This window comes from Chiloscyllium plagiosum, chromosome 18 (genome assembly GCF_004010195.1).
Source record: "Chiloscyllium plagiosum isolate BGI_BamShark_2017 chromosome 18, ASM401019v2, whole genome shotgun sequence".
Taxonomy (NCBI): domain Eukaryota; kingdom Metazoa; phylum Chordata; class Chondrichthyes; order Orectolobiformes; family Hemiscylliidae; genus Chiloscyllium; species Chiloscyllium plagiosum.
This window is the reverse complement of record NC_057727.1, coordinates 64,687,013-64,703,943: the sequence shown is the minus strand read 5'-3', so window position 1 is coordinate 64,703,943 and position 16,931 is coordinate 64,687,013. Positions and strand designations below refer to the sequence as shown.

The 16,931-nt window shown below is 42.0% G+C and overlaps 1 protein-coding gene and 1 long non-coding RNA gene across 4 annotated transcripts in view; one reads left to right on the top strand and one right to left on the bottom strand.

Annotated features, from left to right (window-relative positions):
• Positions 1 to 16,931, top strand: part of LOC122559143 — a 57,087-nt gene that overhangs the window by 12,481 nt on the left and 27,675 nt on the right. The gene's annotated exons all lie outside the window — the stretch shown is intronic.
• LOC122559142 (protein SSUH2 homolog) overlaps positions 5,445 to 16,931 on the bottom strand; it is a 54,470-nt gene continuing 42,983 nt past the window's right edge. For all 3 annotated transcript variants that reach the window (XM_043708488.1, XM_043708490.1, XM_043708489.1), the window contains 4 exons: positions 16,325 to 16,417; positions 9,909 to 10,014; positions 8,752 to 8,859; positions 5,445 to 7,531 (listed from right to left, as the gene is read on the bottom strand). In XM_043708488.1, coding sequence (XP_043564423.1) covers positions 7,391 to 7,531; positions 8,752 to 8,859; positions 9,909 to 10,014; positions 16,325 to 16,417 — 448 coding nt within the window. In that variant the 3' untranslated portion in view covers positions 5,445 to 7,390. The remainder of the gene's footprint in view (positions 7,532 to 8,751; positions 8,860 to 9,908; positions 10,015 to 16,324; positions 16,418 to 16,931) is intronic.

Sequence of the window (16,931 nt, the reverse complement as noted above, 5' to 3'; positions counted from 1 at the left end):
CAGTGGGTGATACGTGTATGGAATGAGCTGCCAGAGGAAGTGGTGGAGGCTGGTACAATTGCAACATTTAAAAGGCATCTGGATGGGTATATGAATAGGAAGGGTTTGGAGAGATATGGGCCGGGTGCTGGCAGGTGGGACTAGATTAGGTTGAGACATCTGGTTGGCATGGACAATTTGAACCAAAGGGTCTGTTTCCGTGTTGTACATCTCTATGACTCTATGAGATAGTAAACCCCACAAACCCCAGGCTCATCCCACATGAGAAAGCATCCCTCCAAATATTTGGAGGGGGGGGACTGCAAATGGAACTGTGGGATGGTAGCCATATGTTAGAACAACACCAAACTTTGTTGCTGTTCCTTATCCAACCTCGAATAAGTGGGCTCTTTTTACACACTTACTTGAGAAATTGATTTTGCCTGTTGCTGTAGCATGATTGATTTGATATTGATTTTAAAAGAGACAAAGAGTTTCTTTGCATTCATAGACCTCCTAGCAGTTACACTAAAGGCACAGTAATATAAAGACAGGTATATCTGAGCATGACTTCAGTCTGTAACTCTCATTTGCTGATAGTGTATCTTGTTCATCTGGTATTGCAACAGCTGGATAGGCACAAGACTAAGGATTAGTCGGTATGCAAATGAGCAGCCATCTGAGGAAAGAGGGAGGGCATCTCCCATGATGATACCGCTACTCATTTGGGATGGGTTTCATCTGCCTAGTTTCATCTCCTCCTCCCAGTGCAGATCAAGGGCAGGAAATAGGAGATGTTCCCTAGCAAGAACACCATGGCCTTTTGTTTTCTTGATTCCTATAATAATTTCAGGCAAGTGGAGGAGTACAGTATTCAATGTCTTGAGGTGAAGTCCCCAGAGAATTTTGAGGAAATTGTTAATAGAGTGTTGGCAAAGTCTTGACAAAGTCTCCCAATGTGTATTAAAAGTCGTCTTCAAATGGGGTTTCAAGTTGACTTCATTCAGCAAGTGGACTTGAAAATGGATGTGTTTTTAAGTATATGTCACAGTAAAGCAACAACTTTGTTACCCTTGTTCAACTGGTTATTGTTCAGGGAAGTAGGTAATTGCAGTAGAAACCACCAAAATGTTCTGCAGCCTTATTAAAAAATGTTTGTAGATAATTTCATTGTCAATCAGAGCCTTAACAATCTTTAGGAATGCCCTATTTTTAGATTGTATGTAAATGTGTTTATCACAGTGGCATCAAAAAGGCTAAACCAGTGTGCAGTTCAAGATGGCATCTTGGCCAGACTGAGGCTCATTAGAGTTTAAAATATCTGTGAAAATTCCTCCTCCACCAAATTTATTAAAAACCAGAGCCCTCAGACTCAGCTCCATAATCTTGAGATTCAGCTCTGTTTGTGTGTTGGTACAAATGCCAGGAACTCAGAATTGTGCAGAGGATTAGGGAGTAGGGAACAGGACAGAAAGTAAGATGGGAAGATCAGCTCCCAACTCTGGGATTGTTCATCACAGCAATTTCCAGACATTTCAGTGGTGAGGAGACTGTGTCTTTGTACCCATGTACAAACCAAGCTGAGCTGAGCTCAAAGCTAACTACATAGGAACAGGGGAACAGGAGTAGGCCATTCAGCCTGTTGAGCCTATCCAAATCCTCCTGAAGCCACTTTACACCTTAGTCATAACACAGTTACATTTAGCTTTGCATCATTTGGAAATGTTACATTTGGTTGCCACATCTAAATCATACAGTGAACAGCTGGAGCCCAAGTACTGATCATTGCAGTCCCACTAATCACAGCCTGCCAATTGAGAATGACTCATTTATTCCTACTTTTTTTTACTTTGTTTTTCCCTGTCTTCCAGTCTCATTAGCAGCTATTCAATTTACATTCACTAAACGAGCAATGTCCTTGAACTTCTGTGGCTGTAAAACTTGGCTGTTCTACTTCCATAAATAGCCCCTTTGCAGCATTATCCATGTTGTGTGATGTATATTGCAAATAGAAAGTAAGAACTGCATTTATATGCAGTTGCAGATGCAAACTCACAGCATCCCAACTTGCTTGAAAACCAATAGTTTTGAAGTGTAGTCAGTGTTGTAAAGTAGGAAACATAGTAACAAATTTTTGTATATCAATGACAGCAGGGTAAATCACCAGATAATCTGCTTTAGGAGTTGTTCAATATAACCAGTCACAGGGCAATAAAACTACACAGAGTCAAATGGTTGTTTGTATTTAAGTTTTGATTAAATTCTTCCATTGATCTGTAATGTACTTTGTTCCACAATGTATTATAATGTGAGACTGAACTTGTCACACACTGTGGTTTAAATCTTTAATATGGTGTCACCTCAAAGGTGAAGGAGGATAGGTGACTGAGGTAAGCTGTTCACCACTGCACTGTTTCATGATGAGATGCATTCAAGTTGACTGAAATCATGAGATGTCAAAGCAGGAGTATACTCTCATTATTAACTTAACCCAGAGGTTTGAGTTTCATCAACTAGAAGAGCAGTTTTGGAAAGAAGAAAACCAGAAACCTAATGAAGATGATGTGAAGGTGCTTCCTGTCAGATAAATCCAAATGACCATTTCAGATCACTGGTCCCCAAAACTCTGAATCTTTAGTTTGTGTGAACTACCACATCACTGCCACATCTCCAAACGGCAGTTGAATTAATGGGTCCCTTATGGCATCAGTATAAAATGGGAGGGATTTTCACAGAAGGAACTTAGGAGTAGGCCACTCAATCCCTCTGTTCTGCCATTTGGTTAACTCATGAATGACCTGTATTTTAACTACATTTCCTTGTTTCCAAATTCCTTCATATCCTTTGCCTAACATAAAGTCAGGCACTCTTAGTTCCTGGATTTTCAACACTTTTTCCACATCTGTTTCTGTGAAGGATGCAAATCTCCAATTGTTTCAAGAATTCAGGTTACAGGTGAAGATTGACCTCATCAGTAAATTGCACAGTAAAGTTTAGGGCATTCCTTCAATTTAAGGAATTTTCTTCCAAAGTTTTGTCTGACATTTGGATGAATCCAGAAAATATGTTCTTTATCTCTCTTTTCACATTTCATTCTATGTTCAAATTGTGAATTTGTCTGAGAGATTGCAGGTTTTATTGAGACATTTTAACTGAGGCACTTATGAAATAATATTAAAGGCCTAACATTTATTCTCACAACCTCAAGATATCCCAGTGTTTTACAGCCATTTGAGTATGTGAATTGTATAAAATGATGGCAGCCAATTTGCGCACAGCAAGAAGACAATAGACAATAGATAATAGGTGCAGGAGTAGGCCATTCTGCCTTTCGAGCCTGCACCACCATTCAATATGATCATGGCTGATTATCCTTAATCAGTATCCTGTTCCTGCCTTATCTCCATAACCCTTGATTCCACAATCCTTGAGAGCGCTATCCAACTCTTTCTTAAATGAATCCAGAGACTGGGCCTCCACTGCCCTCTGGGGCAGAGCATTCCACACAGCCACCACTCTCTGGGTGAAGAAGTTTTTCCGCATCTCCTAAATGGTCTACCCCGTATTTTTAAGCTGTGTCCTCTGGTTCGGCACTCGCCCATCAGCGGAAACATGTTTCCTGCCTCCAAAGTGTCCAATCCTTTAATAATCTTATATGTCTCAACCAGATCCCCTCTCAGTCTGCTAAACTCAAGGGTATACAAGCCCAGTCGCTCCAGTCTTTCAGTGTAAGGTAATCCTGCTATTCCAGGAATTGACCTCGTGAACCCACGCTGCACTCCCTCAATAGCCAGAATGTCTTTCCTCAAATTTGGAGACCACAACTGCACACAGTACTCCAGGTGTGGTCTCACCAGGGCCCTGTACAGCTGCAGAAACACTGACCACTCACCTAACTTGTCCAGGTCACCCTGTAATCTCCTAACATCCTCATCACATTTCACCCTGCCACCCAGTTTAATATCATCAGCAAATTTGCTAATGTTATTGCTAATATAATCTTCTATATCATTAACATATATTGTAAAAAGCTGCGGTACCAGTACTGATCCCTGCGGTACCCCACTGGTCACTGCCTGCCATTCCAAAATGGAGCCGATTATCACTAGTCTTTGTTTCCTATCAGCCAACCAACTTTCAATCCAATTTAGTACTTTGCCCCCAATACCATACGCCCTAATTTTGCTCACTAACCTCCTATGTGGGACTTTATCAAAAGCTTTCTGAAAGTCCAGGTACACTACATCTACTGGATCTCCCTCGACACAAATAACATGATACTGAACCAAATAATCTGTTTTTCGTGCTATGGAAAGGTTCTGTTGTAGGAAAGGTTTTGGAAAGGATTTATAAGAGATCAGATTTGTAACCATCTAGCAAGCAACAATTTGATTTCAGATAGTCAACATGGTTTCGTCAAGGGCAGATCGTGTCTCACAAACCTCAGAGTTTTTGAGAAGGTGAGCAAGCATGTAGATGAGGGTAGGGCAGTTCACATGGTATACATGGACTTCAGTAAAGCCTTTGATAAGGTTCCACATGGTAGGCTGTTGGAGAAAATGCAGAGGCATGGGATTGAGGTGATTTAGCAGTTTGGATTAGAAACTGGCTTTCTGAAAGAAGACAGCAAGTGGTGGTTGATGGAAAACATTCAGCCTGGAGTCCGGTTACTAGTGGTGTGCCACAAGGATCTGTGATCCCTGAAAGTTGCCACCCAGGTTGATAGTGCTGTTAAGAAGGCATACGGTGTGTTAGGTTCATTGGTAGAGGGATTGAGTTCCGGGACCGCAATATCATGCTGCAACTACACAAAACGCTAGTGCGGCCGCACTTGGAATATTGTGTACAGTTCTGGTCCCCATATTTCGGGAAGGATGTGGAAGCATTGGAAAAGGTGCAGAGGAGATTTACCAGGATGTTGCCTGGTCTGGAGGGAAGGCTTTGTGAGGAAAGGCTGAGAGACTTAGGTCTGCTGTCATTGGAAAGAAGACTAAGAGGGGATTTGATAGAAACAAACAAGATGATCAGAGGATTAGATAGGGTAGACAGTGAAAGTCTGTTTCCTAGGATGATGACGTCAGCTCGTAAGAGGGGGCATAACTACAAATTGAGGGGTGATAGATTTAAGACAGATGTCAGAGACAGGTTCTTTACTCAGAGTGGTAAGGGTGTGGAATGCCCTACCTGCCAATGTAATTAACTCAGCCACATTAGGGAGATTTAAACAATTCTTGGATAAGCACATGGATGATGATGGTATAGTGTAGGGGGACGAGCTGAGAACAGTTCACAGGTTGGCGCAACATCAAGGGCTGAACGGGCCTGTTTTGCGCTGTATTGTTTTATGTTCTATGAATGATGAACATTGAACAAGACACCATGTAAGTATGCCTCTAACAGGATGTTTTACCTGATGCAGTATTATTTATGTTATCACCCATAAACTAAAAACTGGGGATCGATTTTGTGGTTGTTGAAGAATCCAACAGACATTTATTACAAATAACTATTATGTACAAACATTACATTTCTCAGGTACATATATGTTATAGCTAACAGCAATTTATTAGGTTCAACAAAGAAGCATGCTTCCAGTCGAGGGTCATGTCTGAAATTATCCAAAATAAGATTAATAGGAGATCTGTATACCTTCAGATTACATGCTATGATACAATGATGATATCATGAGCACGTCTGTTAAAGGCATACAGACAAACTGACCATGAGATCTAATACAGATGTTGGAGTCAAATAAAAGCAAAATACTGTAGATGCTGCAAATTTGAAACAGACAGTACTGAAAAGTCATATCACACTTAAAGTTAACTTTGTTTTTCTCTCTCCATGGGTGCTGCCAGACACTGAAGTCAAACCCTGCTCTTCCTTCAAACAGTGCTATCAAATCTTTTTTTCCCACCCAAGAGAGTGGATGGGCCCCCAGTTTAACATTTCATAGAAAATATGGCTCTGACAACACCCTTGGTACTGTACTGGGATGTCAGCCCAGATTTTGTTCTTAAACTCTTGAGTAGGAGCTTCAAGATTCTTTATGACAATAAGTTTTAGGACAGATGTTAAGGAAGGGTCTCATTTACTAAGAATGCGAAAGCACATTTCAGCCCTCTAGAGGCAGTCTCAAAGCATTGCCAAACCCATAGCCATATCCAAATAACTGGCATTAACATTGAGGATACTCTTAGGCCACAACTAAGAGGCCATAACTACATAGCAGCAGGAACTAGTCCAGTTATATTAAAGCACTGCCTCCAGAGTCACCTATGTATCAACCAATGAGTAGGTAGGGTTGGGCTTGAGAATGTTTGAATCTATGACTAAAAATACAGCAGAGTGTCCTGTGTGCTGTAGGATTTTACTTTAGCAAATTATAGGAGGTGGAGGATAGTCACAGAGCACAAAGTCTGGGCAGAAAATAAATCCCAGTCGCTTTACAGCAGTAAAGGTCGCCCATGTAATCATCTCATTCTGGCTGGGATCAGTGCTGTCACTGCATGTGGCTGTTGTGATATAAATGCAGCATGAGGATGGAGGCTGGTGAAGGGGCTTGTTAGAGATTAACATTCAGGCTGACAGGGTAAAACAGCAGGAAGCATCTGCTGGATGGAAACTTGGGCTCACTGCCACTATTATATACTCATGGCAATGTGCTCGACAATGCTAAGATAAAACACTAATAGACTATTAATAAACTAATCTTTATTTATAAAGTGAATGGTATTAATTTATACCACATGCATTCATTTACTTAGACACCAGTAAACATGTGGCACAATTTACTGGACCCTGAGGTCTACAAGTGGCGCCCGTATGCCAGGATCACAGACTCCAAATCTACTGTAGTGTAAACTGTGCCTTAACATTCACAGAGAACAATAGGACTTTATAAGAGTAGGAAATTCAGAGAGTACTTTACAATTAAATGATATGTCTTTTTTCCATAGCATTGGTCCTGGTTCTGGCTGCCTTGGTCTACAGCTCCTCCAAATGTAATTTCTATTGAGGATTGAGATCAGAAGATATACGGAACTGGCTTTTGACTCATTACTATGTGGCTTATGCTGTCGTGTGAGATCTACACCCCGCCCATACAAATTACTGCTACCAAAATACCTCTGCAGCCATGACCAATGAACCAGCTTCAAAAACTTGCAATTGGCAAAGAGGTGTTTAACTGATTAACCTGCTTTGTGCCAGTGTTATTGAGGAAGATGTAATGGTCCTAACAAGCAAAGAACCAACCCTTTATTCTTCCCAATAATATTGAAAACTCTTAGACCCTCCCCTGTCCAACAACCCTCATCCCCTTTCTCTGAGCTGGCTGCACACTTGGGGGTGTGTGAAGCAGAGGGGCCCAGGTTAAGGTTTTCCTTAGAAGGATGCTGAAGGCTGGCGATCAGAGAATGGTGCACTGGCATTTGCTGGGATAGTCTGGAGCATAGACATTGTTTTCTGTGCCATACACAAAGTAGCTGTTCTCTTGTCCTTTCCACTGGAAGTGCACCTTGGTTACAGGAATCAATTCAATTGTCTGTCGCTGTAATACAAGATAGAAATGATTATTTATGTGTTGAATAAGGAAGAGGTGAACAAAACACAAACACAATTTCATACTGAACTGCAATTTTACCCCTTCCACCTACCCAGGATCATGCTCTAAAAGGTCTGCATCTTCTCTTGTTCATCTTGCTATTACTAGCTGAGCAATGATCTCCTGAATGCATTTTAAGAATTCAGTGCCCTCTGTACCTATTTACACAGGAACACAGAAAATAGGAGTAGGAGTAAGCCATTTGGTCCTTTAGGCCTGCTTCACCTTCAATTTGATCATAGCCAATCATCCAACACGTTCAATGTTTTGGCCTTAGCCACTTTATGTGGCATAGAATTCTACAGATTCTCCACTTTCTGGATAAAGAACTTTCTTCTCATCTCTGTCCTCAATGATCTACTCCACATCCTTTGTCTATGATCCCTGGAACTGGACACAGAACAATATTAGGATAGTTGAAATCTTCTACTATTACTTGCCTGTTGTTTCTGACTTTCTTGACAATTTGCCCTTCTAACTCCAACTCACTGTTTGGGGATCCACATTCCCAACAGTGTGACTGACCGTTTTCTGAGGCTGAACTGGTATGGCCTTATTTGATACTCCTTCCAGCACATCAGCCCTCCTTACAGCTGTGATGGCACATCCATTTTATTTCTTAAAACCAAACTCTTTGGCCAAGCTACTAGTGATCTGCCCTAACATTTCCTTAATTGGTTCAGTGTCAAATGTGAGTTGACCATCCCTCTTGTGTGAAGTATCTTTTGATGTCTTTTCAATGCAAGTTGTTATTATGGTGAAGGCAAAACAGCAGCAAATGATCACAGGACAAGGTCACAGTCACTGATCAGTGGCACTGCCTCCAAGTGCTAGGGACCTGGGTTCAATTCCACCCTTAGGTAACTGTCTGTGTGGAGTTTGCACATTCTGCCCTTGTCTGCATGGGTTTTCTCCGGATGCTCCAGTTTCCTCCCACAGTCCCACAGTCCAAAGATGTGCAGGTTAGCTGGATTGCCATAGTATCCAGGGATGTGCTGGTTAGGTGGATTAGCCATGGGAAGAGAAGGATTACAGGGATAAGGTAGGGAGTTGGGTTTGGATGAGATGCTGTTTGGAGGGTCAGTGTGGACTTGATGGGCCAAATGGTCTGCTTCCACAGTTTGGTGATATAGGGTTGTGTTGGTGGGTCTCTGGCCCATTCTCACCTGCTGAAGTATACATGCTGTTCTGCCAAACTTTTCCTGGTGTTCCTGAACACCTTGCTGGGAAATCTGATCAATTAAAGAGTCTGGAAAACCAACTATAGTGTAGACCTCAGGGAAAAAAAAACAAAACAGGATTAGAGGAGTTATAACATTTGCAGCATCAAGCCCACTGATTTTCTCCAATCGTCTTTTCTTTCACTTGTGACTTTTTTTTTGTTTGTGCATGTACTCACCAAGATGAAGCATCTGGCAATCTTGTTACCCAGAATCAGCACCAGAAATCTCTAAACTGGATACTGTGTTTTACTGATAAGGGTCATTGTTACAGTGCGAGGAATGAAAAGAATTAGATGGGAGTTTAGATCAAGCTGGAATTAATGGTTAGGGAACATAGATGGCAACTATCAATATTTTACATTGTTAATTGTTTCAACTTATGTCAGTTTTTTTTTAAGGAAAAATACTTTGATTTCATTGAGATTGAAGGGCCTCAGTATCAACCAATCATACCAATTTGTTTCGGAGCCTGTCAGAACCAATCAGATTAGTTAGAATGTTGATAAGAAAAGAAATACATATATTTACATATGCCTTACACAACCATGTGGTGTCCTGAAGCATTTCTGAGCCAGTTATGTGCCTTTGACACATTCTCATTTTTGTAACTTGGGAAATGCAGCAGTCAATTTGTACACAGGAAGATTCCACAAACTATAATTAGACGACTTACTTAGGACGTTAATTGAGGGCTAAGTATTGACCAAGGCACCAAGGAGAACTCACTCTTTGAAAAAATGACTTGGCAATTTTTACATCCACCAGCAAATGAAGGTGGGAATATGATACGACATTTTTTTTGACACAGAGATTACCCAAGCACATTAAAAAACATTTGGAATAATCTCTCTGCAAGGAATTCAGTGAAATCCTGCAATTGTTGCCATGTATATACTGGGATAAGAGGACTGCTTGCATTTTATTATATAATAAAGATTGTACCTCAATACCACGTGGATGCACATTCAGAACCCGTCAAGAGCTGTTTTCTCTGATCATTTATTACATTGCAGCTCAACAACACAACAACAGAGAAGACAACTGTCCAACAGGTAGAAATATGACAATAAACAGCATGTCCAGAAATGTTCCCCTCTTACTTGATAGCTTTCATCAGCAAACACATTCTGTCCAGACACTTCATTGAAGAGTGCCACAGGAAGTCCGATTTGTTGGTCAGCCACTTGTTCAAAGACATTATTGGTCCTGGATCAAACACAACAACAGATTTATTGATGGCACACAGGTCAGGAGAGTACACCATTGTGCTCTGATCAGTATTTAACCATTAATTAATGTATGAACTAAGTCACTTATGAATTTTGCTTGTGGGATCTTGCTGTGTTTAAATTGGAGGCTGCATTTCTTGGACCACGAGGTGTATAGGTGGGAGTGGAAGTATGGTGTAGGGGTGGGAGAGGTCGGGATGTATGGGTGGGATTTGGTGTGGGGTGTAGGGTTGGAAGTGATGTGGAGTGGGAATGGGTAGGGGTGGGAGTGGGTGTGGGGGTGGGAATGAGTGGGGTTGTCAGGTGGGAGTGTGTATAGTGTTTAGGGATGGAACAAGTGCAGTGTTTAGGGGTTGGAGTGAGGCCCCAAGATATGTATTTTGCAGCCTGATCCATATGGGGTAATCATTGAAACAACAACCATTATGGTTTGTCAACCTAGAAATGCTGAGGCCAATTGTGACCTCTCTCCAGCCCCAACATTTAGATCCAACTAGTCAATTCAAACGTTAAAAACATTACCCTCACTGTTGATCTGGGTGTAGAATGTCCCGTGTGAGATACTGTGAATGCAATATCTACAATTCTGCTCAATTTTAGCAGTGTTGCTAAGACAAGTTCACCAACACTGATTTAAGGAATGTGAGAGAATCTGGAGATTGGGAAGGGCGAATTCAGCTGGGCGGTGGTGTGTGTGGAGCTCCAGTATGGAGCTGTTGGTCCAAATGGCCTTTGTCTGTGCTGCAAATTGTAAAACAACATAAAGACATGAATAGTGCAGGTGAAATAAGTAGCAAAATGAGACAGTAACAGATAATAAGAGATCCATACTGTCTCATGTAACCAAACGCGGAAGAATTGGAACACACTAGCAAGTTACCAGTGATGTACTCCCAGCTATTTCCTCCCACAGTCCAAAAATGTGCAGGTTAGGTGAATTGGCCATGCTAAATTGCCCGTAGTGTTAGGTGAAGGGGTAAACACAGGAGAATGGGTCTGGATGGGTGCGCTTCGGTGGGTTGGTGTGGACTTGTTGGGCCGAAGGGCCTGTTTCCACACCGTAAGTAATCTAATCTAATCTAATCTAATCTAATCTAATCTAATCTATCTGAATCAGTCCATTATGATCTTTGATGACCAGATCTCAATAGCACCACATGCGACAGGCTGCCTTTTATTAGTGGTTATATGAACTGGCTATTTGGAAGTAGTTGAGGGGTGAGAGGGAAAGACAGAATCATTACACAGGGATTAAAGTGGGTGACAACAAAAAAGATCTTAAAGTCTCTTGTATCAGGGATCAATTCGTATTATAGTATGAGGAAGTGGAATATTAAAGTACTTCTTACAATCTGTAGTGAAAATGAATGCTTCTCAGCTACTTCAAGAGGGTAGAAACAGGAGAATATCCTTTTGTTTCTTGTCTTTTACTGTTATATCAAACTATCAAAATGGCCTTAGCACTTCAGCATTCAATGTAATTAGTGCACGTACTACAGGGTGAAGTCCTCGTAACAACACAACATGGCAATGCTGAATTACATCCACATGAAATGAAGCAAAGTTGAAGAGTACGGAGAGATTGGAAAAGCATCAAAAAGAGCAGGATTTCACATTCGAAAACTTGGAATTCCACCAAGAGGTGAATATTCGCATCCCGGGAATAATATGGAATTAAAAGTTGTCTTAATAGCGACCTTGTAACCACTGTCAATTGCTGTTAAAAGCCACCTGGGTCACTAATATCCATTAGGGAAAGGAATTAACTGTCCTTACCCAGTTAAGTTTGACTTCAGAACCACAGCAATGTGGTTGATCCTTGGGTAATAAATAATGGCCTAGCCAGTGACACTGACATTCCATGAACAAGTCCCTTGGTAAGACAGAAAGGATATTTACTGCAGAGATCAGCACCAGCAACATGTTCCCTACTGTAAATAACGGATTGATTTTGCTCACACCGCTTGTGCTGGCTCTGGATTTTCCACTGGTCAGTCAGTTGTTACACCAGTGTTGATGGGATTACACATAGAGTTTCTGTGGGAACCTCATCATAGCAGATTTTAAAAGAATTGCCCTGAAAATTGAATTTTCTGTTGGGCAATTCCCCTACATCTGGAACCCTCTGAAAGTCTCTATAAAAATAGAAGATTTCAGACGGTTCCGATGAAATTAAGTAAAATAGTCAGTCAGAGATGTACAGCATGGAAACAGACTCTTCGGTCCAACCTGTCCATGCCAACCAGATATCCCAACCCAATCTAGTCCCACCTGCCAGCACCCGGCCCATATCCCGCCAAACCCTTCCTATTCATATACCTCAGCCTCCGACACTCCAGGGAAAACAGCCCCAGCCTGTTCAGCCTCTCCCTGTAGCTCAGATCCTCCAACTCTGGCAACATCCTTGTAAATCTTTTCTGAACCCTTTCAAGTTTCACAACATCTTTCCGATAGGAAGGAGACCAGAATTGCACGCAATATTCCAACAGTGGCCTAACCAATGTCCTGTACAGTCGCAACATGACCTCCCAGCTCCTGTACTCAATACTCTGACCAATAAAGGAAAGCATACCAAAGCTCTCTTCACTATCCTATCTACCTGCGACTTCACTTTCGAGGAGCTATGAACCTGCAATCCAAGGTCGCTTTGTTCAGCAACACACCCTAGGACCTTACCATTAAGTGTATAAGTCCTGCTAAGATTTGCTTTCCCAAAATGCAGAACCTCGCATTTATTTGAATTAAACTACATCTGCCACTTCTCAGCCCATTGGCCCATCTGGTCAAGATCCTGTTGTAATCTGAGGTAATCTGAGGTAACCCTCTTCGCTGTCCACTACACCTCCAATTTTGGTGTCATCTGCAAACTTAATAACAGTACCTCTTATGCTCGCACCCAAATCATTTATGTAAATGACAAAAAGTAGGGGGCCCAGCACCGATCCTTGTGGCACTTCACTGGTCACAGGCCTCCAATCTGAAAAACAACCTTCCACCACCACCCTCGGTCTTCTACCTTTGAGCCAGTTCTGTATCTAAATGACTAGTTCTACCTGTATTCCATGAGATCTAACCTTCCTAATCAGTCTTCCATGGGGAACCTTGTCGAAAGCCTTACTGAAGTCCATATAGATCACATCTACTGACCTGCCCTCATCAATCTTCTTTGTTACGTCTTCAAAAAACTCAATCACGTTTGTGAGACATGATTTCCCACACACAAATCCATGTTCACTATCCCGAATCAGTCCTTGCCTTTCCAAATACATGTACATCCTGTCCCTCAGGATTCCCTCCAACAACTTGCCCACCACCGAGGTCAGGCTCACCGGTCTATAGTTCCCTGGCTTGTCTTTACCGCCCTTCTTAAACAGTGGCACCACGTTTGCCATCCTCTAGTTTTCCAGCACCTCACCTGTGACTATCGATAATACAAATATCTCAGCAAGAGGCCCAGCAATCGCTTCTCTAGCTTCCCACAGAGTTCTCGGGTACACCTGATCAGGTCCTGGGGATTTATCCACTTTTAACCGTTTCAAGACCCCAGCACTTCCTCCTCTGTAATCTGGACATTTTGCAAGATGTCACCATCTATTTCCCTACAGTCTATATCTTCCATATCCTTTTCCACTGTAAATACTGATGCAAAATATTCATTTAGTATCTCCCCTATTTTCTGTGGCTCCACACAAAGGCTGCCTTACTGATCTTTGAGGTCCAGCATTCCCAATACCTCCCAGCCTTCCCTTTCACCCTGACAGGAATATACTTTCTCTGGACTCTCGTTACCTCATTTCTGAAGGCTTCCCACTTTCCAGCCGTCCCTTTACCTGCGAACATCTGCCCCCAATCAGCTTTTGAAAGTTATTGCTTAATACCGTCAAAATTGGCCTTTCTTAAATTTAGAACTTCAACTTTTAGATCTGGTCTATCCTTTTCCATCACTATTTTAAAACAAATAGAATTATGGTCTCTGTCCCCAAAGTGCTCCCCCACTGACACCTCAGTCACCTGCCCTGCCTTATTTCCCAAGAGTAGGTCAAGTTTTGCATCTTCTCTACTAGGTATATCCACATACTGAATCAGAAAATTGTATCGTACACACTTATGAAATTCCTCGCCATCTAAACCTTTAACACTATGGCAGTCCCAGTCGATGTTTGGAAAGTTAAAATCCCCTACTATAACTACCCTATTATTCTTACAGATTGCTGAGATCTCCTTACAAGTTTGTTTCTCAATTTTAGTCAGCATAGGTTAGAGTATTAAATACCCCATATAAATCCTGAGTAACTACCCACTCACCACATATCTAACTCAGATATCTGTAGCTACACCTCCCTCAGACCCTAACCTGCCATCGCCCTCTCTCCTTCAGGTGATGACACCTTTGCCCTGCCCCACTCTGGGCCCAATACCCCCTTACCCTGATCCCCCACATTCTGCTTCCCCCTCATCACCACCAGATCTTTTCTCTTCCCTCCTGTCCAGACGCACTGCCTCTCTTCTCCCACTCTGGGCTAGATCTGCTTCTTCCCCCGGGGACCCATCCCCCTCTTTCCCATGGTCTGGGCTTCATCTGCCCCTCTACCCAATCTGTCCATAATCCCTCCCCAGGCCTAGGCTCCTACCCTCCATCTTAACCCAATGCTGGACTCAACCTTCCCTCATGGGAAATGACCTTACCCCCTACCCACTTGGCACCCTACCCTCCTGGCACTTAACCTCACAATTACACAAAATGTAGCTGGCAGTGCACTTAGATTTGGTGATCTGGTGCCCCCGTGTCTGGGCAGCGTGGTGCAAACATAGTAGTACTCCTTGAAAAACGCCTGAAAATAGCAAATTAGTTTCATGAATCAGGAAGTGAGAAATCATTCCAATCCTGACATTTGCTGTTGTTTCTCACTCTCTCACCTAGTGGTTGTTTTTGATTCTGGGCCTTTATGTTTCAGAAAATAGCAGCTGATTCTGTGGAAAAGGGATGTTGCAAAGTTGGGTAGAATAATTGTAGATTGGGAGGCAGGAAGTTTTAACTTGTGTTTATAAAATTGTAAGATGCAAAGAGGGAATGCATTGCATGGTCCCCTGAAACGATGGTGTTTTTTCTGTGCTTACAGATTTAAAATGGGTGCCTGTGAGCAGCAGCTTGAGTTTGCCAGTACACAGAGCCCAAACTGAAGCATTTGTATTGAAAGGCTGTACAGTTAGCAGGCCAAGCAGCAGTTTTTACCAAGATCTTTGAATTTAGCCAATCGATTTGAAGCAGGCACTTGGATACCAAAAACGTATTAAATTTAAATCTGACGGTTTTGACAACATAGGACCAATCCTATTATAAGAAATACTGATATGTCATTAAGGGTATAAAAGAAGGGAACAGTTAGACAAAGAGCCCAGAGCAAGTTGCCATCCTCCAGAGGTAATGGCTCTTAGCTCTCTCGAGAGAATTGCAGGCTCTCTCAGCCTCATCATTGTCTTAGAAAAAGCACCATCTGCGTAACAATCGTACCAACAATGGAGAAGGAATTCCTGTCAGAAGGATCGATGGAGAAAGCACAGAACATTCTGATGGACATGTAACCTGGCTGTAATTTCGAGATACTAAATTCTATATATGTGAGTGTTACTTCTATTTATTGGAACAGAATACCATTAGAATCTTGCTTCATTCAGGAATAGTTAGTAATTAGAAGGGTTTTTATTCGGGTTTGTTAATAGTTTAGTTAGTTTGTTCGCTGTTAGAATTAATAAATAGTTACTTGTTGATTTTAAAGTGAGTATCAGGGATTTATTTTATTTAACCACTAGAAGTTGATAAAAAAAACAGCTTACACCACTTTTCACACTTTTCTTTACAGGTTATAGGGCGAGACACTCCTCTTTGGGTGTTTCGGTTTTAGTTCGCAGAAGCGGCGGGGGGGTGGGTCAACATCCACTTTCTAACATGGCTCTGAGCTGCTTTCCTCTGACAGTTCTACATTATATGACAACTGTCAGATCGGAATTACGTCATCACTTTTCTGAAGGAGGTCTGGTTGGAATCTCTTGTCAGAAATGCAAAGCTCTCTCCTTTTGTTAAAAAAAGGAAGGAATTCTGAGTATGATTGCCACTGCTTGGAAAATTCAGCCCTGTAGGTATTCACTCGATGTGATGTAGGAGAAATAATTTTGCAAGACTCAGAGGCACCACACAATTCCCACCTCAATTTGAATAAAGGACGTATACCCTATGTCTAACTGAATGGCTATAGGAATACAGTGCTCTATATAAACCTGACACTTACCATTTTACTGTTAGCTGTATGTAGAAGAGCAAATAGCCATTGGTTTTGCAGACATGGCAGGTCCGGGTGCCTCGGCCTAGACAAGGGCCACACCTGAACATAAGGACACTGATGTTATCTGGAGCAAACCTATTCATTCCACAGACACGTTAATAAGTCAAACATTCTCTACTGAATCATTTAGAGTTGCATCTAGACAGCGGGCATTTGATGGGTCTGAGGACTTGATTTTGGAAAAGCCAGCAGAAAAAGGCCAACAGCAATTTATAAACTTTAACTGTCAACTTTAAAGAGTAAAATTTAACTGAGAGCCTGTGCCACTAGTGAGAGTCTGTACCAGTGCTGAGAACCAGCACAAATGCACACAGCAGGCAGATTCATGGAGTGATGCACAGAAAGAGACTGTTGAGCCTAAAGCACCTGTGCTGGCTCATCCAGAGAGCTGTCGGCCAACCCCACTCACCTGCTCCATCCCCATAGGCCTTCATTACATTCTGATAGGAACAGCAGAGGACCAATCTGTCCTTCAAGCCGGTTTTGGTTCAATCAGATTATGGTTAATCTGTATTTTAATTCCCATTTTAGTTCCATAATCCCTCAGACACGT